This window comes from Symsagittifera roscoffensis, chromosome 4, assembly GCF_963678635.1.
Source record: "Symsagittifera roscoffensis chromosome 4, txSymRosc1.1, whole genome shotgun sequence".
NCBI lineage: Eukaryota > Metazoa > Xenacoelomorpha > Acoela > Convolutidae > Symsagittifera > Symsagittifera roscoffensis.
In genome coordinates, this window is record NC_087065.1 from 20,285,086 (window position 1) to 20,311,835 (window position 26,750).

At 34.0% G+C, this 26,750-nt stretch overlaps 3 protein-coding genes across 3 annotated transcripts in view; 1 reads left to right on the top strand and 2 right to left on the bottom strand.

The window, feature by feature from the left end:
- Positions 1 to 26,750, top strand: part of LOC134844477 (deoxynucleotidyltransferase terminal-interacting protein 2-like) — a 414,318-nt gene that overhangs the window by 66,871 nt on the left and 320,697 nt on the right. The window lies entirely within an intron of this gene.
- On the bottom strand, positions 5,689 to 15,709 carry LOC134844504 (lysoplasmalogenase TMEM86A-like). Its single transcript, XM_063861211.1, has 2 exons — positions 15,024 to 15,709; positions 5,689 to 6,303 (listed from the first exon to the last, which is right to left on the bottom strand). The coding sequence occupies exons 1-2, from the start codon at positions 15,274 to 15,276 to the stop codon at positions 5,786 to 5,788; spliced, it is 771 nt and encodes a 256-aa protein (XP_063717281.1). The 5' UTR covers positions 15,277 to 15,709; the 3' UTR covers positions 5,689 to 5,785.
- The window catches only part of LOC134844789 (uncharacterized), an 85,681-nt gene continuing 81,653 nt past the window's right edge, over positions 22,723 to 26,750 (bottom strand). Inside the window, exons 2-8 of the mRNA XM_063861605.1 lie at positions 26,266 to 26,334; positions 26,085 to 26,192; positions 25,879 to 25,915; positions 25,740 to 25,806; positions 24,746 to 24,823; positions 23,615 to 23,740; positions 22,723 to 23,447 (exon numbers count right to left, since the gene is read on the bottom strand). Coding sequence (XP_063717675.1) covers positions 22,723 to 23,447; positions 23,615 to 23,740; positions 24,746 to 24,823; positions 25,740 to 25,806; positions 25,879 to 25,915; positions 26,085 to 26,192; positions 26,266 to 26,288 — 1,164 coding nt within the window. The 5' untranslated portion in view covers positions 26,289 to 26,334. The remainder of the gene's footprint in view (positions 23,448 to 23,614; positions 23,741 to 24,745; positions 24,824 to 25,739; positions 25,807 to 25,878; positions 25,916 to 26,084; positions 26,193 to 26,265; positions 26,335 to 26,750) is intronic.

Here is a 26,750-nt window from a genome sequence, read left to right on the forward strand (position 1 = left end):
GAACCGAAATTATTAGAATAAACTAAAGTGATAAAGTGCTAAAATGGAAGTTTTTGCTGCTCAAACTGAACCAATCACATTAACAGAAACGCTGCTATTGATGTACAGGTTAGTTTAACACTCTGGTACTCAGAGTATTTTAATATAAAATCCAAAGTTATTCGGAGTTTTTGATGGAAAATAATTTGACTCCGGACGGACTACTTTCTCCTTTTAGCTTTCGACATCTCACAAGTGAATTTACTTCTCAAAACAAAAAATAAAATCCAAAGTTATTCGAAATTTTCAATGACAGTTAATTTGTCTCCGATCAAACTACCTTTGTCTTTTTTAGCTTTCGACCTCTCATAAGTGAACTTATTATGCGATAAATAATTCAAGAAATATGATTTTTTTGTTAGTTGTCAAAGATGTTTGATTAAATAATTTTCACATAAGTTTTGTTTTTCAGTCTGAAACTACTATTTTGACAGAAACGCCGTTATTCTTATTTTGGAAGGGTAAAAACTTAAGTACCTTTTAAAATAGTTGATTCGTTGACTCAGAACCGAAATTATTAGAATAAACTAAAGTGCTAAAATGGAAGTTTTTGCTGCTCAAACTGAACCAATCACATTAACAGAAACGCTGCTATTGATGTACAGGTTAGTTTAACACTCTGGTACTCAGAGTATTTTAACATAAAATCCAAAATTATTCGGAGTTTTTGATGGAAAATAATTTGACTCCGGACGGACTACTTTCTCCTTTTAGCTTTCGACATCTCACAAGTAAATTTACTTCTCAAAACAAAAAATAAAATCCAAAGTTATTCGAAATTTTCAATGACAATTAATTTGACTCCGATCAAACTACCTTTGCTTTTTTTTAGCTTTCGACCTCTCATAAGTGAGCTTATTATGTGATAAATAATTCAAGAAATATGATTTTTTGTTAGTTGTCAAAGATGTTTGATTAAATAATTTTCACATAAGTTTTGTTTTTTAGTCTGAAACTACTATTTTGACAGAAACGCCGTTATTCTTATTTTGGAAGGGTGAAAACTTAAGTAGCTTTTAAAATAGTTGATTCGTTGACTCAGAACCGAAATTATTAGAATAAACTAAAGTGCTAAAATAGAAGTTTTTGCTGCTCAAACTGAACCAATCACATTAACAGAAACGCTGCTATTGATGTACAGGTTAGTTTAACACTCTGGTACTCAGAGTATTTTAATATAAAATCCAAAGTTATTCGGAGTTTTTGATGGAAAATAATTTGACTCCGGACGGACTACTTTCTCCTTTTAGCTTTCGACATCTCACAAGTGAATTTACTTCTCAAAACAACAAATAAAATCCAAAGTTATTCGAAATTTTCAATGACAATTAATTTGACTCCGATCAAACTACCTTTGTTTTTTTAGCTTTCGAGCTCTCATAAGTGAGCTTATTATGTGATAAATAATTCAAGAAATATGATTTTTTTGTTAGTTGTCAAAGATGTTTGATTAAATAATTTTCACATAAGTTGTTTTTCAGTCTGAAACTACTATTTTGACAGAAACGCCGTTATTCTTATTTTGGAAGGGTGAAAACTTAAGTAGCTTTTAAAATAGTTGATTCGTTGACTCAGAACCGAAATTATTAGAATAAACTTAAGTGCTAAAATTGAAGTTTTTGCTGCTCAAACTGAACCAATCACATTAACAGAAACGCTGCTATTGATGTACAGGTTAGTTTAACACTCTGGTACTCAGAGTATTTTAATATAAAATCCAAAATTATTCGGAGTTTTTGATGGACAATAATTTGACTCCGGACGGACTACTTTCTCCTTTTAGCTTTCGACATCTCACAAGTGAATTTACTTCTCAAAACAAAAAATATAATCCAAAGTTATTCGAAATTTTCAATGACAATTAATTTGACTCCGATCAAACTACCTTTGTTTTTTTAGCTTTCGACCTCTCATAAGTGAGCTTTTTATGTGATAAATAATTCAAGAAATATGATTTTTTTGTTAGTTGTCAAAGATGTTTGATTAAATAATTTTCACATAAATTTTGTTTTTCAGTCTGAAACTACTATTTTGACAGAAACGCCGTTATTCTTATTTTGGAAGGGTGAAAACTTGAGTAGCTTTTAAAATAGTTGATTCGTTGACTCAGAACCGAAATTATAAGAATAAACTAAAGTGCTAAAATGGAAGTTTTTGCTGCTCAAACTGAACCAATCACAATAACAGAAACGCTGCTATTGATGTACAGGTTAGTTTAACACTCTGGTACTCAGAGTATTTCAATATAAAGTCCAAAGTTATTCGGAGTTTTTGATGGAAAATAATTTGACTCCGGACGGACTACTTTCTCCTTTTAGCTTTCGACATCTCACAAGTGAATTTACTTCTCAAAACAAAAAATAAAATCCAAAGTTATTCGAAATTTTCAATGACAATTAATTTGACTCCGATCAAACTACCTTTGTTTTTTAGCTTTCGACCTCTTATAAGTGAGCTTATTATGTGATAAATAATTCAAGAAATATGATTTTTTTGTTAGTTGTCAAAGATGTTTGATTAAATAATTTTCACATAAGTTTTGTTTTTCAGTCTGAAACTACTATTTTGACAGAAACGCCGTTATTCTTATTTTGGAAGTGTGAAAAACTTAAATAGCTTTTAAAATAGTTGATTCGTTGACTCAGAACAGACATCAATAGAAAAAACTAACCTGATGAAATGTTAAATTGAAAGTTTTTATTTCTCGAACTGGAATAATTACTTTGTTAAAAACGCCGCTTTTGCTTTTGATGTACAGCTTGGCTTAACCGTCTAAAATTATTAATTTATTTGGATTTTTTGATGAAAAATAGTTTGAATCCGAACCGACAATCTTGTTCTTTTAGCATTCGATGTCTCATAAAGGAACTTACTACGTGATGAATGATTTTAGAACTATGATTTTGGTATGTAAAAAGAATAGCAAAACCCAAAAACTGATATATGTGTGTATATAGGAGACATATGCGCGCTTAATTAGCAATGTCATAGAAAAATTAAGGAATTGAAAACGCACCGGTGATATGCGCATTTGTAGCCGAAAGTTGGAACCCAACATATATTAGTTAGTTTGTTTTAGTTGGTCTTCAAAAGATTTTGAACGATCATAATATTATAGCAATAATTATGTGTCAAAAATATTTGGTACGTTTTTCTCATAGTACAAATTGCCCAGGGTCAAATTTTCTTAGGTTGTGTAAAAAAGATGAAATTAAATGTTTTTTAATAATGAGATTGCTCGTTGTTACATCCTCGTTATCCACAAAATTTTGATTTGCAGTGGTACAGGAACAACACTCAAAATGTTTTTTTTTTGTTTTTGTGAACAATTTTAAACAAATTTAGAGACTGTCAGAAACCCTGGAACGACCCCTGTGGATTTTTTTAAATAAAACAATCTGGAAAGCAGAAGCAATTAGGCTCTTTTTCCAGACACCTAAAAAAAGATCTCGCTCAAAAATTTACGTGACCAGCGTCTTCCAAACTTTTGTAGGTGTTAATTGTTTATCACTTGCTAACATCTTGTTTCAATGCTAATTTAACGGTGGTTAATGTCTTTCTTGACGTGTGTGTCCTTAGATGAACAGCATTCAAGTTTAATGAAGCAAACATAATGAAATAATCGTATATCTAAATTTTTTTGAAGAAATTATTTTGACTTGAACGCTTTTGTCTCATAACGGACAACTGGCTTGCAAACCTTTGTGTCTTGTATATCTTATGTTATTACGAGGCCAAACTGTGTACTTTGTAAAAAGTAAGTGCATTCCGCAAATTGAGTCAGCAAATTGCTATCAGAAATATGCGGAATTTTCTTGCAACTACGGAGTTCGGAACAACTCGCTATGATTGTTTGTTGCAGAATCCGCGAAAAAGCTAATGTGTCCACAAAATATACGTTACAAGTTTTAGTTCGCTAAATCCACGAAAATTTCGAAAGTGGAATGCACCTAGTTTTTTACAGGTTTTTCTCTGGATTCCAGTGACCTACTGACACTAAATTGAGCGCCTATAAAGTGCACAATTTAGCTTCGTAATGGTGGTGCGGCTCTCTGTGAGTTTTGCCCGCTTTATGTGATCTTTTTGCTTGGTTTTGGAAACCTTCATTTCAACAAGGTGTACGCGAAAAAAAGGAATTTATAACAGTTGATCAAGCACAAATCTATTGGCTTAGTTATTTTTTGGTTTCATGATTCATTCGAATTTTTTGTTCCGACCACTGAAAGTCAGGAGGAATTTGTCTCCGGTTTGTTCAAATTGCGCAAATAAAGCACGCTAACAGGTTTATAATAAGAAGATTCATTTTTGTAGGCCGCGTTTTACTAAACTTAAGTGTTTTTTAAACAAATTAGCGCCTTATGCCAATCTTTCTAACATCAAAAGAGTTTTCTGCTAGAAAAACTGAAACAATTTTTCAATATTTTTTCGATTTCCATTCTTTTCAATTTTTTTGTGTTTCTATAGGTATTCACACATTTCGCCCCTCACACGTTTCGCCCCTCTCAAATCTAGTGGCGCACTTCGCCCCTCATAAATTACTGGCACATTTCGCTCATAAAATGTACATTAAGAAAGCGGCGTTAATTAACTGTGTAATAAGTTAGGGGCAAAACGTGCGAGGACGAAATGTGTGAAATTATAAGGGGCGAAATGTGTGAGGGGCGAAATGTGCCACTAGATTTAAGAGGGGCGAAATATGTGTGGGGTGAAATATGTGTGGGGCGAAACGTGGGACATTCGTTTTTATACACCACGGACAACCCAAAACACACTTTCAGTTCATTGTTGTTGTCTGAATTTTCTGTGCTACTTGCACAGTGAACAGGATATCCCTGTTGCAATTTCATTGCTGCAATTTGGCCGAAATTATTCATCTAGAAGTAACGTTTTTCGTTCTGATAATTGGTTATCTCTAAATAATCAATGTTCGGTGATATATTACAATAGCTGAATGGTTGCTTGTTGTACTTCGAAGCCTAATTATAATTTATTTGAAAGCCAAATTTTTTGGCGAAAGAAGTGAAAAACTTGAATTTTGAAAAACATCTCCTCTGACAGAGTGATTTATTAACAAAAACTATTTTAGTAGCATGTACATTTGAGTGAAAGCGAAATGACTATATTATGCATGTATTAATTTTCATACTTAATACATGCACTATAATCAAAATTATCAGCTATTGTAACATGTCATCAAAATTTCTTGAATTATTTTTTTGTTCTAAAGCAAATGGAAACGCAAATGGCTTTTTCCTCAATTTTTAACAGAAAATAAAGATCTCCGAAAAAAGACATTAATTTTTTCTTCAAGCAGGGTTGTGCCTCGAGTGATATTATATTTGACGTGATTTTCGTCTGTTTCAGTTTGTCGAAACTAGCTTTTCTCTAAAACCGGTAATTTTTGTTTGAATTGCCCCTTTCGTTTGTTTGAATTCTTTCCTTTAGCTTTAAAATGTTTGATTGTTTTTTTTTCCTTTTTTTAGCTTTGAAACTTTGTGCGAAATCTGCATCGGATCATTGCCGTTTGCTGCGAGGTTTCGAGGTAGATAATTTCAGTTGACATTTTCTAGTGTTGTTGGAATTAAAAAACAAAGATTCGGACAAAAATACGTATTCACAACCAAAAATTTATGAATCAAAAGTTCATTATTGAGATTAAATTACCAGTGAAATTTATCTAAGTGTTCAATTGTTCCACTTATACACAACTACATAATGCATACTAAAAGAATTGTTAATTGGCTGTCTAATGTGACTTGGTGTCCAAATCGACCATCAAAGTCTGACCTTCCGCCCAAGCAATAGCACCTTGAGCAGCGTAGTATAAAACCATGATAGGCACCCAAGCCAGGGGAATTGTGTATGCGAACAGATTTAGTGCTATTATATTGTCTGAAACCACAAATGCCAGCAGTCCGGATGCTCTGACGTTAAAAGGACACATCAACTGCTTAGAGTTTCTTGAAGAGTCTTGAATGTCAAGCGACCTCCAGAGTGTAGTATACAGGAGAGCGCTGTATAAATTGACGCCCACAATTGAAATTATAAGTTTGACGCCTTGAATTTTGCCGACATAGAAGAACTCAAAAGCGAACATTGACAAGGCCATGAATATTGAAGTGGAGTAAAGAAGCATCCCAGTTCGCCTATTGGTATGTGCAAATCCAAATGCTTTGATGTAGAACAAGTGGGCAATGCCGAAGGTCAACATGCCGAGGGGGAGTCCTCCTTCGTCGCAGTACACCATAGCAGCGTCTCCAATTGCTGAAACGAAAACTATCCCGGATTATGTTTGGTAACCCTCAGAAAAAGAGCCCAAGCTTGGGGGTTATAATGAATGACCGTGCATGTTTGCATGGTTGTACGATTTTTTTTTATTTGAGTCAATTTTTAAACCCTTGGACCCAGCGATTCTTCGAACATAAAACAAAAACAAAAAAGGAAAGAGATTTAAAAGTTGCAGGTTTTATTGTAGATGTATTTTTTCAAGTTTTTATCCCTTCCTGCTCTCTGATATGGAACAGATTTTGAATCAAGTTTGCAGCTTAATTGTTCTGAGTTTTTGTTTAACTTCATCGAACATAGCGGATGTGAAAAAAAACTGATTTTAAGTTTTGGGGTCTTCACATGGAAAAATAGATTGCATCAAAAATTTTATCTTCGCAGCCAATTTATGTCTTCAAAGCTAAAGCAACTATCTACGAAAAATTCGGCATCAATGCAAAAACAGTAAACTATGATTTTTTCCATTTGTCGAGAGCAACCGAATTGAAGTTCTTAGTTGTTTGACTAACAAAAAACTACTTTTTTAATCAAATAGAGAGATACGCAAACTGAAAAGAACTCAAACTTTTTCTCTGGTGGAGAAAAATTCAATCCGCTCGCAGCAAAAACTTTTTCCAACGCCAAACAAGGATAGCAAGGATTGTTTCGACAATGTTCAAAAAATTACATAAAAGGTTTTTTCTTCAGTTTAGTGTCGTTTTAGTGTGTGGTGTGAAGAGAGAACTATAAAAACGCGTATTTTTGTCAACGCATTAAAAAATTGAAAAAAAGACAAGATGGACAACATTTGCTGACAAAAAAAGAACGACAAACAATGAATTAAATAAAAATGTTAAAACTTTTATATTTTTTCCATTAAAATTCTAAAATGTTTTTAATAATTTTTTTTGCCACAAAAGCGCTAAAGGAAGCTTCCAAGAAGCTTCTTTTTAGTGAAATTAAGTTTTTAGCCTACTTTTTGTATAACGAACGTTACTCGAACTGATTTTTCTTGACATTGGGCCTTTGTTAAAAAACTTTTTATTTAGATTCGAATCACGACTGAAAGGGTTTTATTATGATATATTATGATAACTATTATGATGATTTTTTGTGGTACCTGATTTTGCAAAAAAAAACAAAAAACACCCGAATACAAAGATCTTTCTATTATCATAGCTCGGGAAAAAAATTTTGTTCCGACTTCAAAAAATTATGGAAAATTTGTGCTACATGTGGTTTATTGCAAAGAAAATTCAATTATCAAAATAAGCGATTTCCTGTGCAAACGTAGCCAACAGGTAGTTGGAAAAAAGTCAATGAACATGAGTAAACAAAAAATAACTGATTTGTTTTTTCGAAAAACCTTCAAATTTCAAATTTTATAGAAAAACTATATGCCCCTGAAGCTCTTTGAATTGTTAGAATGACTTTTGATTAGCCTTTTTTGATAAATTTAACCCCTTTTACAGAAACTGGATCAATAAAAAAAGTTAAAATTGTTTCGCTTGATATCTGAAAATTAAATTCGCATTTCGAAAACAATGACCATCACATTTTTGCTGTTTGATAGTGGAGTTTACCTTTCTAATAACAATATTAACAAAAACAAGGAACTGAATTTAAAAAGAAATCAAAAGTTGAACCGCGAAAGATTAAATTTGAGCCTAAATATAGTTTAAGATTTTAACTGAAAAAAAAATTTAAAAAATCATCTATGTTCGTCGACTCTTAATCAGTTTGAATTGAAGTATAAGGATACATTGAGCTCAGTAAACGTTTTCGATAAAACCTATTGTCTAAAGTTTGAGGAAAAAGTTATAAACTATTTTTCGAACACTCGATTGTTTTTCTGAAACTACTGTTTGCAATGATGAACTTTTTCGTTATATTTCGGACTACTTACCTAGCAATTTTCTGCTCTTCTAGCATTTTGGCTGCAATGGGACAATCCATCATGCAAATCAAAAGCTGATTTAGGCGTACGGAAGCCACTGTTTTGTCAAAATTTTCCAAAACTGCATTGGATCAATTTCTCAATTTTGTAAAATTTTGACTGCGGCACAGAGCATTTGGCGTGTTTCATGTGGAGCTCATAAACCGCATTTAGTCGAGCCAAGATTGAACAAATTTTTAATTTTTTGGCAATTAAATGGCCAATTACTATTCGGCTCTCTCCCGTAAACGCGTGAACAAGAGTAGAGTGTACAAATGCGTACTTATAATTAAATGAACATTGGCATCTTCAAGCAATAGTAGATCAAGCAAGGCTTTGCATCTATGAGGGTAATCTTTGAATGTTCCGACTTCCGTATTATTTAATTTATCGGAAACCGTTTTTGATTTAATTTCAAAAACTTTGAATTTTACTTTTTGAAAGCTCATTTTTTGGTTGTAATTTTCCTTCACTCACTAGTTCAATTATGAAAAGATATTGTTTTTCACCAGCAACGAAACCAGTTAGCTTTCTATCATTTATCGTCATTGATTTCTAAGCCTGATTAATAACCCGCCCGTGCTACGCGTTAAGGCAAATATAGCATGGTTGAAGTAGCCTAATTATCCAAAATAGGCCATCTTTAAACCCATTCAACTACAAAAATGAACAAATCTTCAAAAATTTTGTTAAATAATGTTTTAATGAGGCCAGAGTTTTAATGCATTTTAGATAATCGGAAGATTTAAAATTTAGTTTAAGAAAAAATATTTAAAATGACTTTTGATGATCTAAACTATAACAAAACACGGCAGTGTGAGCAAGTAACTAACTACCAAAAGTTCATATGTATTAAGACAGAGGCGAAGCGGAGCTTTGAATCAATTGCGATGCCACAAAAATAGCATTGCTAGCTAGCAGATAAGAAAAAAAGAAAAGCCACCAAGTCCAAAGAAAAAGGGAAAATTATTCAAAGTTACCACAACTAAAAAAATCTTTTTGTCTGGAATCATATTCTATTTGCAAAAACACGTCAAAAAACATTTTTTGAGTAAAAAACAGTCATAAAAACTTTTATTCTAATCTGAGATTTTTTAAACTTTTTGTGCAATGCGAAGGAATTATTTTTCCCTCGAATAACCCAAATTAAGCTTAGTAATTTAAATCTTAAGCAGAAGATAAAAAATTTTTTTTTTTAAATGTACGAAGTCAAGTCTAGTAGAATTACAAATTGCAGGAGTAAATGAAAACTTAAAAAACAGCTCTAATGAAAACTTCAAACGGCAAAAACTCTAAAATATGGCAGCGAAGCAATCAAAATAGCAATCGACCTTTGTGAGTTCTTTACAAATAAAAAGATGTAGAAAAAGTTTAACTTAATTACATTTATATTAAAAATTGGCACTTCATGTTTCAAAACCTATATATGATGATAAAGTATCGATTATCAAACATTTTTGGCAAGCAGCAAAATTTATAGAGAACTGCAGTCCCAAAAATTAACAGTCGGTCGCTGTGCAAGTAGCACAGAATATTCCGTCATTGATTAATTACTTAAAAAAAAAACATTTTTCTTCAAATTATTGCTGTTTCTTATACGTGGTGTCATTAGAGAGCTACAAATACGCCTAAAAATTAGTAATGTGGGCATATTCGACAACAATTGTCTACGAAAACCATATGAGTAACAAACAACAAAAATAGAAAAAATTCAAAAACAACTTTTTGAAAATTTATCTAATTTTTTGCAGACAATTTTTAACAAAAATTTTATTGTCAAGGAAACACAAAAAAATCTTCCAAAATTTTTCGTTAGTAAAGTTTTTAGCCTAATCTTTATCTAACGAACGTTACTGAAACCATTTTTTTTGACAGCGGAACCAGTTTTTGAAAAGGTTATTGTCGTTGGAAGCACGACTGAAAGGGCTGAAAAAAAAGATATACCAGTTGACCCAGTCCGATAATTAATTATTACATGATTTACATGATTTTGCATGGAAAACTTGATTTTGCGTAGAAAACAAGAAAAAAGACAAAAACAAATTCAGATTTAGAAAAAAAAATAACACAATTTCAAGGGTCAAAACAAAAAATTTTAATTGACAATTTGAGAGTCTATACAAATTTCTGCTCAAGTCTCCCTTTGTGAAGTGCAAAACAGCAAAACAAAAAAAATTGATCATTTTCCCGCTCGTTTCTGCGTACCTTCCATTCTGTTCTTTTCCATTACTTTATGATAGCCTTAAATAAATTTTTAAAAGCTGAAATTCGAATGTCGGGGATAGGAAAAAAGCCAGTCGTTCAAAAAAATGTCAATCAAGTTTTAATTATCTGATTAAACTTTGGATCAAAGCAAGAATTTCTAAGAAGTTAGTAGCTTAGGTTTTCTTTCTAAACTTTTAAAGAAATGTTTCAAAGAATGATAAACTAAGAAAAACAGAATGGAAAAAATTGTTCCAAAGAATCTAAATTTTGTAAATTTTTTTGAGCAATAATCTAATAATTCTTTTTTCGAAAATTTGTTTCAGTCCTAATCTAACCAAAAAAGAAAAAATTAAAACACACGTGAATACAATGTTTATCCCCATTTTCAATGGTCGGAATAAAAGTTTTTACTCGACAAACTGTAAATCTACACAAAATTTTGCTCAAGTATCTCTTTATGAAGTGCGAAACAAAAAAAATGATTAGATTTTTTATGTTTTTCCATTCACCTTTCCGTTTTTTCCATTACAATGTGACAGCCTGAAATAAATTTTAAAATTTGAAATTCAATTGTCGAGGGAAAGGTAGAAATAATCTTTTTAAGGCCATTCATCCGCGAAGAAAAGGACCATCATGCAAGCTGTGCAGCTCATCACAATGAACCGCTGTTGTGCCCCTGCCTAAGAATTGCATGCAATTTTTTTGGTTATTTTTCTGGGCTGGGTATTGTTGCCTCACCCTCAAGCAACGAGCACCGATCATGGTGGGCCTTGAACATCCGATCTTTTGATTGAAAGGGGGACTTAACCACTTCACCACCGCTCCCCGAGCCAAGTTTTCAATAAAATTTAAATCAACTTCTATAATTATGTGATTTACTTTTGGAGCAAAGCAAGAACTTCCTCCTAAATTTATATAAAACATAGGCAGTATTAGTAGCTTGATTACAAATATTAAATACACGTAGCTTTGGCAAGCAAAAATCAAGCGCCGCAGATCATACTAGCGGATTGCTTGGCTCGTTTAGTAGAAACTGGGGTTCTTTTCCACTTTAACTCCATTCCTCAACATTTGAAAACAAACTTTGGCTTTTTCTTTTCCTCCTACCTTGCACAAGCACCAATTTTATGCCTAATTAGGGTCACTTTTCATAATACTCGGACAACTAGAACAATCATTTGATATCTGGGCTCTTTTTTCATTCCCCCTCCCACCTCAAATGAGCATCAATTTTATGGTCTAACGAGTGATTTTACAAGGTTAATTATGAAGACCAAATATGTTTGCCATGGCCTAATTTATTCGCATGTCAATTTTCACGACAATCGGACAATGCGAACATAATTTTTATTATAAAAATTGCAGGTGGGGGGGGGGAAGAAAAAAGAGCCGATATCAGAAGTTTCCAAGTGTAGAGGTGGGAGGAAAAAGAGCCTTTATTAAAACAAGACTGCTCGTATCAGGGCAAAGCATTTGAAGCATTGAATATTTTGACTGCTCTTTAAGGCTTATGGAGCCGTAATAACATTTAAAATTAAATGTAAGAAAAAACAAATGAAAAAATTTTTTTTTTCAAAAATTTGAAATTTTTTATGAAGCTCATCCCCCCACAAGCCATATAAAGTACAAATGGATAGATTTCGCTTCTTGTAACAAATCAATTATGGCAAATACGCTTCTTTCAACCAATTTGGAACGATTTTAAGACGGATTAACTCTCCGCTTACGCGTTAATAGCGCGAAATATATCGCGAGTTAATTGTCCCAAATTGGCCAAAATGGCAACAATTAAACCCCCATAACCTTACGAAAAATGATCACAGGTGAAATATCTTTTCAAATTTGAGCTCAGGACAACAATAGTTTTCGAATGATATAAACAAAATTCTGTCAAAAATGGCTAGTTAAGAAGTCGAAATTTGTCTGAAGAAAAAAAAACCCACCCCGAGAACAAATATTCCGTCACTTTCGTATCGAAAGTCGGAACAAAAAAAACTATTTAAATATTTTTATAATGCGATGAAACTTGGCATGGTGAACAAGCGGCTCTTTTTCAGTCCCCCACATCGTAGAATTGTTAAATGGTAAAATTGACTTAAATTTGATCGTTCAGTAATTTACGCGTAAAAAGTTTGTGAAACTTCGTTCACTTGTTTTTATTTCAGTTTAGAACATCAATGGTCATTTTACTTAAATGGAATTTCAGCTCTTTATAGATTTACCGCCCTTTGGTTAAAATTACAATCAAAAGTTGTTCAAAATGCGCATGCCGCAATTTACATGCAAAGTTGTAAGAACTTGCCATATGTTCAAGTTTTATTGCAATTATTAACATGGAAAGTCATTTTCAAACCGTTTTCATGAAACCTATTTCAGAAAAAAATAAAGTTATCTACTGTGAAGAGATTTGTTCTTCATACTGCGCATCGTAATATCACCCTTATGAAATCTGGGTTGGAGGGTAAGAGAAAAAGGGAAATTTGGGCTCTTTTTCCTTTTCCCCCCACCTGCAAATTTTTATATTTGAAGTTACTGTTTCACTTTGTCCGATTGTGATAAAGTCCTGAATGTTCCGACTGCCTTTTAGGGTTTATGGAGCAGTAATAACATTAAAAAATTAAATGTAATAAAAAAAGGAAAATTTGAAAATTTTATTGAAAATCATGGCTCTTTTCCAGTTTCCCCCCACCTTTCAAAATACCGAGTTTTATGTTTGTTTTACGTGTTATTACGGCTAAATGCGTGATGTTACGCTGTAAAGTATGAAGAACAAATCTGTTCACAGTTGTCGATTTGTTCACCACGCCAAATTTCATTTCATTATGACAACGTTAAATAAGCTTTTCAAAGTTGAATTTGAAAGGGGGGTAACTGGAAAAGAGCCAAAATCATCCCCCACACACCATATAAAGTACAAAAGGATAGATTTCGCTCCTTGTAACAAACCAATTATGGCAAATAAGCTTCTTTTAACCAATTTGAAACGATTTCTAAGACGGATTAACTCTCCGCTTACGCGTTAATAGCGCGAAATATCGCGCATTAATTGTCCCAAATTGGCCAAAATGGCAATCTTTAAACCCCCACAACTTTACAAAAAATGATCACAGGTGAGATATCTTTTCAAATTTGAGCTCAAGACAACAATACCTTGTGAGTGACGTAAAAAATTCCGTCAAAAATGGCTAGTTAAAAAGTCGAAATTTGTCTGAAGAAAAAAAAACCTACCCCGATCACAAATATTCCGTCACTTTCGTATCGAAAGTCGGGCTCTTTTTCCTGGGAAAAAGAAAAAGAGCCAAATTCGGAAAAATAAAAAGCGACCGCCTCTTCTCAATTCCGGGTGCCAAATTTTACCAAAGGGTCCCTCTTTTGATATAATTTTACGACATCCATTTTTGGCAGACCAACCTCAAAGTTTTTCAAAAAGCGTTTTTGGCGCCAAGATAACTAACTTTGAGGGAGAGCGCGCGCCAAAAAAAACGCATTTTCCTGTCAAAATTTTCCACCAAAAAGTGCCCAAAAACGATGTTTTTTGGCCTGTTTTTTGAAAAATTTGCCTTCGGCGCAGAAAATTTTTTCACAAAATAGAATCCTTTTAGTAATTTTGGAGAGCTCGGAAAATCAAATTGGGGCCCTTTTTCCTAATTAGTCTGCATGTCAATTTTCATGACAATTCAACAAGGTGAACAGTAATTTAAAATATAAAAATTTGCAGGTGGGGGAAAAGGAAAAAGAGCCCAAATTGGTCGACCTAAAAAAAAAGTCCGCAAATTTTTTAAAATTTTTTCGAAAAACCGCCCCCACCACTGTGCACAGCAACATACACTAACATATTATTAGCATATTGATTATTTATATATAACTGGTAATTCTATGCAGCGCTTAGTTGATTAATAACAAAACATGGATGCTCTTTTGTGTTTAAACGAACTTTTGAATGAAAGCACATCGATTGTTTTGAAGTCAATTAAATATGTACAAAATATGGGGCTTTTTTTTGCTACTAGACTGGGGGTTATAATGGGAAATAATCGGCAAAAACAGCTATTTTGCGGTTGCTACAACTTGTTTTACAACAGGTTTAGATTTCGAGGAGTAACATTTCGACTTCGGCTGGTGGACCATTGTTCTGTTTTATCAGCTAAATTTCTCGTTTTTTACAGTATGTCATTTATCAAGACTAAATGAGCGTAAAATGAAGCAAATCGTGTGTGCCAAATTTCATGTACATGTAAAATGAAATCGATGTCGAAGGTGGAACGGAACGTTAGATGAAGAGTCAAAGAAGAAGAGTCAAAAACAAGAAGAAGAGTCAATCAGCCCCACGCACCCCTACCCCCAGCAATAAAACAAATTAGTGCGTATTTGTCGATTCTATATTTATCGTTCTTAAGTACGATGGAGGAAAACGGGGGTCTAAGTTAGTCACATTTTGTTACAATTCAATGAAATTTAGTACCGTGAAAAATCATTCTAAAAGCATTTGTTTTTAAACTTAAATCGTGATTTCGTTATTTCCTTCAAAAACTCGATTGGTCAACCACGAAACCCTTTGTAATTGGGACTTGCAGCATACCTGAGAATAGGAAACCCATTGTGATGCATTTATTTCTCTGAACAGTTTCGTCATCTCCCAGTTTTTCTAAACGTTTCCCATTTTTCCGAAACCAGATGAACAGCAGCAGACACGGGATGCATTTGCTGACAACTTCCAGCAAATTTTGTTCAGTTAAGTCCAAAAAAGTCAATACTTTGGCCTCGCACAAAATCTCAGTGACAAAGAAAATAGCACAAAAAAGTGCATACAGCTGGATAGCTTGGCTGTTCATGATAAGAAATGATAGTTCTTTTACTACACACCAGGTCAAAGTGTGTTTCGCAATCAACTTCACAGATTGAAGTTCAATCAAATAACCAGGGATAACAAACGTATATTTAACTCAAACGTTCAGTATAACATTGATAACTAAATATTTAGGCAAAAGTTGAACTTCAGCGTAAATCTTGTTCAAATTCCATATACATTTAAGGACAACTTTAAAATAGCTCATGCAATATTGTGTAGTTGGAATTCCCTCCATTATGCAACACCATTTGGTACACCAACCACCAACAGATCTTTTGTCTGCTTTATTTTATAGTTAACAAGCAGAGGGAATCGAATAATCACGCCTCAAGTCAACACAGAAGTCAACATTTACAGTATGTGACTCGAAAATGACTTCTATACTATGACTGACTAACCATGACCAAAAATGGCCAGGTTCATATACTTTTTGTTTATGTGCTTTGTTTGTTGACCTGAAGATGACTGATTGTAATAGTTGAACGTAATTTGTTCAAGTAGGAGATAAAATGTCACGTCATAAAATCGAACGGTGAAACGACATGCTAGCTGCATACGATGATAAATAGAATGATACGACATGCAGTGATACCCGGGCCGAGGTGCTCGACTTTGTGCAAGTCGAGCAGGTTCAGTTTTGTGCATGGAAACCCGCGGTCGAGAATCAATTTTACGTCGAGAACAAATTCGAAACACCCAATTTTGGTCTAGAAAGTCAAAAAATAGGTCGAACACAGGTGAAACATATCATAGGTCGAGCACAGATGAAAAATGCTCGAGCACGGTCGAACATAGGTCAAGCAGTCTGAACATAGCTCGAGCACAGTCAAAAAATGAATTGAAAGAAGCTAAGTGACAATTAAAATGATTTTTTTTGTCAAATTTTCTGCTTGCAAAACCGTAGATAGATTCAGATAGCAAAATAACCCAGCATATATGTATTTTTAAAAGCTGCTAGTTAGACCACCATATTTACTGATCAAATGCAGGACAGCCATGAGAAAGTCTACATATGGTCCCAATATAAAGTTTTTGCACATTTTTTGAGGCCACAATAAAACCTTCATCACAAAATTAAAAAGCCAGAAAAGCCAAAACAAGATGTGCTTTTACCAAGAGACCACAGCAAAGAATATTGTACAGTTCGAAGCAATCGAAACCGATTTCAGGCTCTTGATTAAAATTTGAATATACGACATATCAGCTGCAATTTAAATTGCGTTTCAGAATTGAGAGCTCTTTAATTTCATCTTACAATTATTAAACGTTTTTCGAAAAAAAATACGTTTTCAAAGAAAAACAACTAAAGTCGTTCGCTGTGCAAGTAGCAGAAAAAATCGAAACACAACAAAAAACTAATTTGTCAACAACTTTTTCTCATAAAATAAGAGAAGTTTTTTTAAACAAATCAGGAAATTATTTTAACAAATTTATCGAAAACTTTTCAATTTTTTTCCCGAAAATCGCGCTATATCAAAATTGAAAAACTGGAGGAAAATTAACTTTTATAGGCTGAAATTTTATTTTAATCCTGTCATAATCCTACTTGCTTGCTTTATTTGCCATTTAGTAAAATGGGTAGCAGATCAGTTAAGGCATAATTATTTGACCAAAATTTTTAAGAAGAATAAAATCATGTTTTATACCACTCAAGGCACGCTAGTATATCCTTATATTCTAAACAAAGATAACACAAAAGGGAAACATTGCTACCTACTCTATATGACTTGAAAAAAAATTAAATGAAATTTTTTCATAGAAAAACTTTTGATACAGGCATAGATGTAGAGCCACGTATGCAAGGTTAGGCACATCAGACGTGAGCACAAAGTACAATTTAACATATTTAATTTTTTCCTACAAATAATTCCATTATCTATCTGGATTGAGTGTTTAGACTCAAACCTTCAATGTTTTCAGAAAAATTAAAGGTGCCTTCTTCTTTTGAAACCCATTAAAACCCTAAAATAATTGGAACTGGATTAATGGTTTTGTCAACTATGCACTGGTTCATTGCCGTTTCTGATTTTTTTGAAAAGTATAAGTCTTTTGATGATTTTCTTATTTCGTTTTTTTTTTAGAAAAAATTCTTTGATCTGAATTGAGTCTGGCAGAAAAGAAATTGTTTTTCCGATTGAGTTTCAGATTTATATCTTTTAAGGAAACTTTGCAACGAGATAGGGAAACTGGAAAAAAAAACTTTAAAAAAATTTGAATTTCTAAAAATTTAACATTTTGAAACTTGACTTATCAAATACCTACAACCCAAATCAAGAAATACTTTCTAGAAGCTATTCAACGGGAAAACTGGTTTTTCTTCACAATTAAGTAATCAAACCACACTTAGTTTTTAAAAGAGATTACAAAAGCAGCCAAAACATAGGTGTTTAAGTTTTAAATTTAAGCACTCAACAAATGACGCAAAATTTTTCCACCAAATCTTTTGCAAGATGCAACAGCAGCTAAGTTCTAATAACTCTTTCGGTTGCAACTACTGGAGCAGCAAATTCAACTGTTGGTGAAACAACCATGTAAGCAAAAAATTATTTAAGCAAATTATTGTTATAAGCAAAGGCAAAACGGAGCTTCGCACCTTTGCGATGCAAAAATGAATGACTATCTTTACCAGCAATTGAAATGACAAATCAAATACTAAAAAAAATCGAAAATTTTTTTATAATAATTGCAATAAAAGACCAAAAATTCCAGGAACAAACATATCTTCGCCATTAGAAATTTTACAAAAAACTTTCAAAATGCAAAAAACCGAAACTTTCTTCGGGACCTAAGCCGACAAAAATTAGCAGACACGACAATTTTTGACAGTTTTCGGTTTCCACAAAAAAACATGTCCCGACTGAAATCGAACTTTTAAGAGTTTTGTCGTCTCAAGCATGGGTGTAACCACTGCATCAAATACCTTGAGCACTCCTTGAATTTCCAAACAATTTTCAAGCAGCAAAAAAATTCAAAAAATAGCAAAAAAAAACAGGTTGCCCAAAACCGGTATACACTGAAATATTTTTAATTCGAGTTAAAAAAATCCAAATTTTAGATAGATTTGACGCTGCGGCAACTAAGCCGACAAAAAGACCGGATTCGATCTATTGACTTTTGTCTTTTTAAGCAAGTGCGTTAGCTCGTTGTCACCTGCTCGAATTAGCATCTGACTTTTGATTTCATATAAACCAAAGGTAATTTCAAGTGATTCTGTTGAAATAGATGTTAGCCCGAAAAAAAGTTCATAATTCGGTTTGTTAACGCTTGCTAATATATATGGGGTTCAAGCAAGCCGGTATTTAAATTTGGTTACAAAACATATAATGCGTAACTTGAAATCATTGTGTCAAAAACACAAATTCAAATAGGCAAAAGAGCGCCAAAGCAATTTTGTCGAAGGAAACTAAAAGCATTAAGCAGAAAGGAAGGATTTGTTGTGAAATCCAGAACAGAGCGTTCTTTCCTTTGACTCTTGTTGAGGTCGAATCCGCAGCCTAATACTTAAGCACAGACGCACTGTCGCAAAATCCATAATTTTTTTTACTGCGGAGTTTTCTGCCCTCAAAATGAGTTTTCGATAAAAAATTTTTTTTGGGCATTTTTGAAAACTTTTGACCAAAAACTCGTTTTTTCGTGGCCCGATTTTTTCAAAGTTAGCATATATTGGCGCCAAAGAAAAATTTTTGGGTTGGGCGGCCAAAAATGGATGATATGAAATAATACCAATGAGGGGACCCTTTGGTTTGTGAGGGTGCCGAACGAATCCATGTGGGGGGGGGGGGGGGGCAGTTGAACCACTGAAAACAGTTGAAATTCCTTCGAATTTTCCGATTAGTCTCCTACTCAAAAGACTTGTTGACGTCAGAAAACAGAGAAAATTGATTCAAATTCATAATCAAAACATCAAATACAATATACTGGCCCTTAAAAGGACCTTTGTAACTACATAAATTTCAGCAAAAATGGGCAGTTTTTTCAGTTTTTTTTTTAAATTGGAATCCATATGCGGCATTATCCAAGAACAACTAAAACAATGAAAAACTGTCACAATTTCCGTTTTTTGAGTTCTGAATCAGAGTTTGTTAGCGATCCGTTTAATCTGCGTCTTCGCTTTAGTTTTCTTTCACACGCAACTTTCTGGTCAATTAAATCATCGAAATTTTCTTTTGCGTGTGATTTAACCATCTTTCTTCTCCCTCTTTTCAACGATGTTTCGGTACTTTTCAATTTAGTTAATCTGCTGTCAGAGCTATTTGTAACGTCATTCGATTTTAATTCCTCTGTATTCAATGAGTTTGTGTTGCAAATGCTGACGTTGTTTCTCAGAACACGCAATTCATCTTTTTGTCCCCTTCTACGAACTGGATTTAAACTACTGATAGACTCTTTGGAGCGTTCGATTAATGGCAATAAACTCTTTTCGCTACTGCTGTCTGAGCTGGAGCCCACCGTCGTGGTTTGAGATTTGTGGTTATTGTTTGAATCTTTTTCAGAACTTGAATGTATTTCTGAATTGGAATCGTCGTCGGATTCGTAGATAGATAGCAGAGTCAAAGAGTTCACAGTTTTCAAATGTTCGCTCTGAGACTCAATTAATTCATCACTGCAGTTTGAAGCATTTGAACTCTTCGACTTTTCGTATTTTTGGATTGAAACCTGACTGCCGAATTCCAGAGACTTGATCTCGTTCGTACTTGTTTCATCTTCAGATTGTAATGCTTTTAGAGTAAATTCCGACCGATTGCCCGATAAGTTAACACAATCACCAGACCCACAGTCAATCTTCGCTTCATACTTTGAATCATCTTCATAGTTTGTTTCGCCTCCATTCGACTCCTTTCCAGGAATCAAATTAACAAAATGTTTGAGATATTTTTTGCAGCTCGCAAACTTACGGCAATCAGTTTGGCCAGTTTTAACATCTATTTTGCTACCAAGATCGGCAATCTGCAGATGTGATTCGGTAAAAATTTTACTTGGCGACCTAACTTTCATCTGGCACATACCGGTCTGGAACTCACCGTCCTCTGAACTTGAGCTTAGGTAACCTTTGGAGTCTCTGCTGATGTCTACTGCTTTCACTGATGACTTAATGATAATGACGTCACTATCTGATGAGTCATTTTCGATCTCTGAATCATCTTCTTTGACGTCTTTGTGTGTTTCTTCGTAGTCTGAATCTGAATCCAGCATATTCAGCAGATTACTCAGCCGTCCTTCTCTTCGTCTATTTTTTGTCTTCAACTTCTTCATTTGATCATCGTCTATATTGTTGGCCCAACCATTGTTATCCTTTTTATGTAGTTCTAAATAACGCAAATATTAATTTGATTTTAAAATATATGGAAAACAAGTTCATACACAGAGGCGAAGCTGCTTTTCGAAAACAAAAGCGAGAACAAGTATCCCCATAATGTGAAACAAGAAAAAGTAGAAAGTCCAAAAAGTATAAACTTTGCTTTAGGTCCTACTTGAACCAGAGACCCCAAGATTTGGAGTTTCGCATCCTTCCCTCTCACTGAGAGATGCTTAACGCTCAGTTACCACACGCCGAAAACAAAGCAGAGAACAGCTGCTATGAAATTTCCAATGCAGCAGATCTTGATCATAGAAAAAACTCAATATAACGGAAAAAGGTAGTTTAAAAATAAGGTCAACCAAAAATTAAATTTTAGTTTGTCTCGCAAGGAATCCATTCTAGGCAAATCAGCCAAGCATTTCAAAATTAAATCATCAACTGAACAAATCTTTGGCAGAGCAAACAACACCCACAATCCTTGAGCAGACACAAGTTGAGCCGAAAAGTTTTAAAACCTTAAGTCCCTCTTAAAACTACCAAGAAAAACACTTGCACTTGCAAATACAAAGAAAATGCTTGCAGCACAAAAAAACACCCATGATGTTGCAACCAGACCGACAAAACTTGAGCAGACAAATAAAGTACGACAATTCCCAACAAAGTTTCAATTGCATACATAAGGAAAAAAAGTCCAACCGGTACTCGAACCCTTGACCTTGGGGCGTTACCTTTAGGAAGTTGTCAAGACTCAATCATAAAGCACGTAAAGCAACAAATAGGATTTGTAAAAAGTGCTTACGACAAAAAAACGTCTAGTTCCCGGTTACAAGCCACTTACTCTCACAAGTATAATAAAATTAACTCAATTTGAGAAAACTGTATCAATAAGTTAATTTTCATTCCACTGGGAAATCTACAAAATCGACCATCAAAACTAGAAGTTTTCGTGACATTTTCACTTTTGCTGTTCGAAAGTGGAGTGTGCCTGAACGTGAAAAGAAATCAAACCGCGAAAAATGAAATTTGAGCGTAAGCAATTTTAAGACCTAAAATTAGGAAATTACCAAGACCTACATACGAGTATTCACTAACCTCATGACTCTTAATAAATTTTGTTTTAAATGAAATTTCTGTTTTCTACCCGAGCCTCATTTGAAATATAATCCTGTAAATGGATAAAACTAATAATGATTTTTCTATAAGTAGTTGAACCCAATTTTTTTCATGAGTTGTAATGTTTCCTTACCCTCAGAGCGAATTTTTTGTGATATTTTTCCCGAACGAGCTCCAACTCCAATACATGAGGCTGGACTGAGTGTCATTTCTTCTACAGTTGGAACTCTGTTTCCAATTTCTGGACTCGGAGGAGCAATTGCATAGTCGGTGCCTTGTTCCGATTCAGATTCAACTTCGTTGTTCTCATCTCCGATAATCTGTTCTTCACTCTCGCCAAACAAACCCTCAGAAGTCATTTGGTGAGTATCAATTCTGCGTTTACATATCTCAGGAGAGTTGACCTCTCTGTCACTTGATTTCTTTTCATCTTGCCAGCACAGACAATTAGATGGACAAACTATAACCCTCTTGTGGACCTTCTTACTCCTGTTTTCCCTGTAGCTCCTCTGGGAACTGTCATAGGGTGCATTCATCTGCAAATCGGGGTATACTCTAATCTCAAAATCTACCATCTCTTCTTTCTTGGGCCTTCCAGGGTGTGTTTCGTTCGGTTTCAGGCTATTCTCTGGCCGCAGTTTCTGGTAGTACAGATTGTAATTCTTCTCGACTTTGTTTGAGATATCTTTCGAGTACTTGTAACCAAAGATTTTTCTCTCCTCTGTGACTTCTCTGAAGGAACGGTTGAGCTTCGAATTTTTCCAATCACTTTCTTCACAGATGTTCAGTTCTGATTCTGACACGTCAGATTCAGTGTCTATCGATTGCTGGTTTCTTCTATCATTTAATATTAATTCTGAGCTCGATTTCCATTCGGAACATCTGGTTGGTTCTTCAATTTTAGATGGTGTTCTTGTCCGAACAAACCTCTTCTGCCCGTCATGTTTGATTCCTCTTTCATCGTAAACAGACAAGTTCTTTGGAATGTCTTGTTTTCCTGGCATACAAATCTTGCTCTCAATTGGCTTCAAATTTTCTTTCGATTTGATGGATGCTTTGACTCTTTCTCAAAACAGGAACGAACTTCTTTGTGATTGAATTGAGTTTTGAATTTGGGCCAATAACGTTCGTTTTATCAGTTCCTATCGCAACACTTCGCACGTTTTTCTCTCTTGGTACCGCGTGTACTTTTGTGCTCGGTATGAGCTGAACCCCTAGCAGCTCAAGCCAAATGTGTTCTAGATTTTTCGGCAAAATTGGCTGATAAAAGTAGCCATCTGAATCATCATTTGGGGGCCTCACAACTTGAATTTTTCTTTTCGGATGTATTTTAAATGAGACTAAAGCATACAACACACGTTTCTGTTCGATGTCAACTGTCAGTGTCTCGTCAGGCGATATAAACTGTTCATCAACCCCTGTTAAACCATACCCTGTATTCTGTAGTGTGTGTATTGCCGCCTGTACCGATTTCTCTCGACTTGGAAAATTCAATTTAGACGCATTTAGGTGAAGCACCGACTGGTTTCCACTGGCTTTCCCATTATCAGATGCAGTTGGTTCTAACAATGGGTCTGCAAGTGGGGCTTGCTTCCGTGGAATTTGATTACATTTCCTGGGTCTGCCAGTTCGCGATTTCCTTCCTTTGCGTCTGGGTAGTTTATCTTCTTTATCCTCTTCTCCCTCGAACAAGTTCGGATACGCATTTTTGAGCGATGTGTAACCCTCTTTTGGCTGAAACCCTGAAGAGCAGCAAACCCAGATGACAAACGTTATACTCACGAGTATTAATTGAGCAAATATTTATATGGGCAAGTTGCCTTTCGCAAGGTTAATACGAGAAAACAAAAATATACCCACACAAATTATCTAGATTCCAAAAACTCGCAACCCATTTTCATCAACTTACATTCACTTGGATCTGTAGTTACTTTCAATGGACTCCATTGATGTTTTTCTGAAAGAAAATTTTGCCTCTCCTCGTCATCTCTTTCCATCCACGCTTGATGCCTTCGAGGCTTCCTCTTGGCTGCACCTGAAACAACTGAATTCATACAGAGTTAAAATTGATATAACTTAGGTAGAAAATTTTTGACGCTGAGGCCATTCAGGGCTTCGCAACACTTGCGAAAAAACATTGACGTAGAATTGCAAAGAAATATTATTCTGTCTTGAATTTTTAATAATAAATGATATATTTAAACTGTTTACAGTTTTTTCAGCTGTACTTGAAGAAGTATAGATAGCTCATAGTTTTGCAAAGTAGAAGACGTTAAGACAGATCACAAAAGAAAAATTATATTATTTATTATTCCCCTTTTATTAATAAATTTTATTCAAAGTTTCTACACCAACCATGGGTAGATTGTCATTAGACATGCTTGCCCGTTATCTACCTTCTCCACTTTGTGCATGTGTGTATATATTGATGTTACAAATTAAATACAGGCAAAGCAGCGCTTCGCAAACACTAGCGAGAACACGACAAAAAGCATCTCCATAAAGTGCCAAAGGTAGAAATTAGCCTCGAATTTAAAAAAAATTCGGCTATGTCTAAGATTCGAACCTATGACCTACTGCAACCTAGATAATTATGAGTCTCACGCACTAACGGACGCTTAATTATCACTGGCTACACATAAAGCAGAGAACATGTGCTATGAAATTTTCAATGCTAGATCGTAATTATAGCAAAAACGCAGCCAAAAAAGTGAACACTTTCCTCTTTCAATGAACACTTTTATTTGCGGGTTAGGTTAGAAAAAAAAGGTTCGTACTAAAAAACTTACGCTCGCAAGCTCGCTAATGTGAATATATTCCCATTTATGGAGAAATAAATTCTTTCTTTCAAATGTATTTTAAATTTACACAAAGCCAGTCCGCGAAAACTCAAACTCAAGTATCGTCGATTTTTTTTTTACTTTTTTCTTAATACAAGCTCATGACTTAAATATGAGTCTTCACAGCAATGGATGTTAACCACGATATGTACATGTTCTGTTTTTCTGTCGGTCTAAATAGAAATAGATCTTCTACTGACCAGAACGTCCGATATCCTTTGAAGGCAGGTTCGGTTTGGAGATGTCTTTCTTTTGACAGCCAAGGGATTCGTGAACGTCTGAAAAAGACTACATTTTTGGAAAACTCAAGAGTATCATTCAAAAGCATAGTGAAATAAAATCTCTTCTTCAGATTTGGTTGATACTATTTCAAATCCACGAGGAATACTGAACACTATATCCAATTTAAGTTTGAAAATTGAAAAGAAGCTAGTTTTTGGCTTTATTTTTAATTTTGACATCGACTACCGTAAATTGAGTTCCGATTTTGAAACAAACTCATAAACGAGCTTAAATATTTGAGAAAAGGGAATAACACAAACTTGGAGAATTTCGTTTAAAAACCCGAATATTAAAGCAAAATCCCAAACAGCCAGTCCGATAAGCCGTAATTTAAACTCCAAAAAGAAAAATGTCGGAAAAAACTTGTCTCTAGAAGAAGAGTTCTAAATTTTTTATTATTCATATTAAATTCAGAATCGATTTTATGCAAAGTAACGTTTGACCAGTGTGTGTGGTTATTGTCATGAATAAAAATGTACCATTTCGTCTTCAATAATATTTCATACTTTTTGCAAACCATGTTCACAAACAGTCTTCACTCCTCAGAACGTTCAGTACTGCTATCATAGCAAGCCATTCTACTTGAATTTAAAGAAATAGTGAATCGTATATCAAATTTTGTACGAAACCGAAAGTGATATCAAAATTAAGGCCCTTTCATCCCTTGTTCAGACTCTTTTACTTCAGCTCCTTTATCATGCTGAAAACACGAAACTTCTGAGAGCAAAAAATTCTGTCAGAGAAAAATAGAAAACACACGACTTTTGTAAATTTTCTACTCTTTTACATCAGCTCCTTTATCAAGCTAAAAACAAAAAATTTCTCTGCAAAAATAATTCTGTTAACGAAAAATAGAATACACCCGACTTTTGTAAAAATGAATTTCGTTCATTAAAACTTGAAACAACATACCAAAAGTATCATCATTTAACAGCTCTGCAAGGTCAGCAAGCAATGCATCCAAATCGTCTTGAGGTATCTATTTAAAAAAGGAAAGATGACAAAAAAAAACATTCGAGTTACAATTTGGCCAGACAAGAATTATACTAACTTTAATGCTCTCTGAATTTTCCGCGCTACTCAAGGACCTTAAACAATCACACTTTTCTAGTCATCACTTTCGAAGCAACTTAATTACCCGCTAAGATGTTTAAATTTGAACAAGATATTTATTTAACAATAACTTTCGACATTTACTATCCTCGAAAATAACTGTTATTTATGTTTCTTTCATGGAAATCAAATTGAGGAACTTGCCATTTATTCTTTTGATTGACCTTCTGGGCTACGCTTTCGCAAAACTGTTTAACATTCGAATCCAGTCCATTTTCGCAGTCTAACTTCTCCACTAAACACGCCGTTCGTCTAAAAACAAAGTTCTTCTTAAAATCTTTCACAATTTGAACAGTGAGAACAAAATCTTTATTTAATTGCTTACTTGAGGAAAAAATTTTCGTTCATTTCGACAACTACAAAAATTTTTTTTTGACAACAGCGAATTATAAATCTGAAACAAAAATATATCTGGCATTATAGCGCTCTTTCTTGTTTATTATCAGAAGCTTTGAAGTAACAGGTTAACTTTCGTTCGTTGAAATCACATGCGAGGTCAAGCAGGATAAGCTCTATGGCCATTCTCGTACTTTTAAACATCAAACTGTCGAAGAAAATTCGTGGTTCGTTTCCACGTCAACTTTAAACTCGTCACAGCTTCAAGGCTATCATCAAAGCAAAAAATAATAAAATGTGAATTCGAACATTTTCGGAACTATGTCTTTTTTTCCCTTTTATTCTTCATTTTTTAAGGTAATCAGAAGGTCTAAAGTATCATAGTAACCGAGGTAACTGTCAGGAGTCCCTTCATCACATTATCGAGCCAAAATCTTCGGAATTTTCTAGATAAGGAAATGATAATGATAAAAA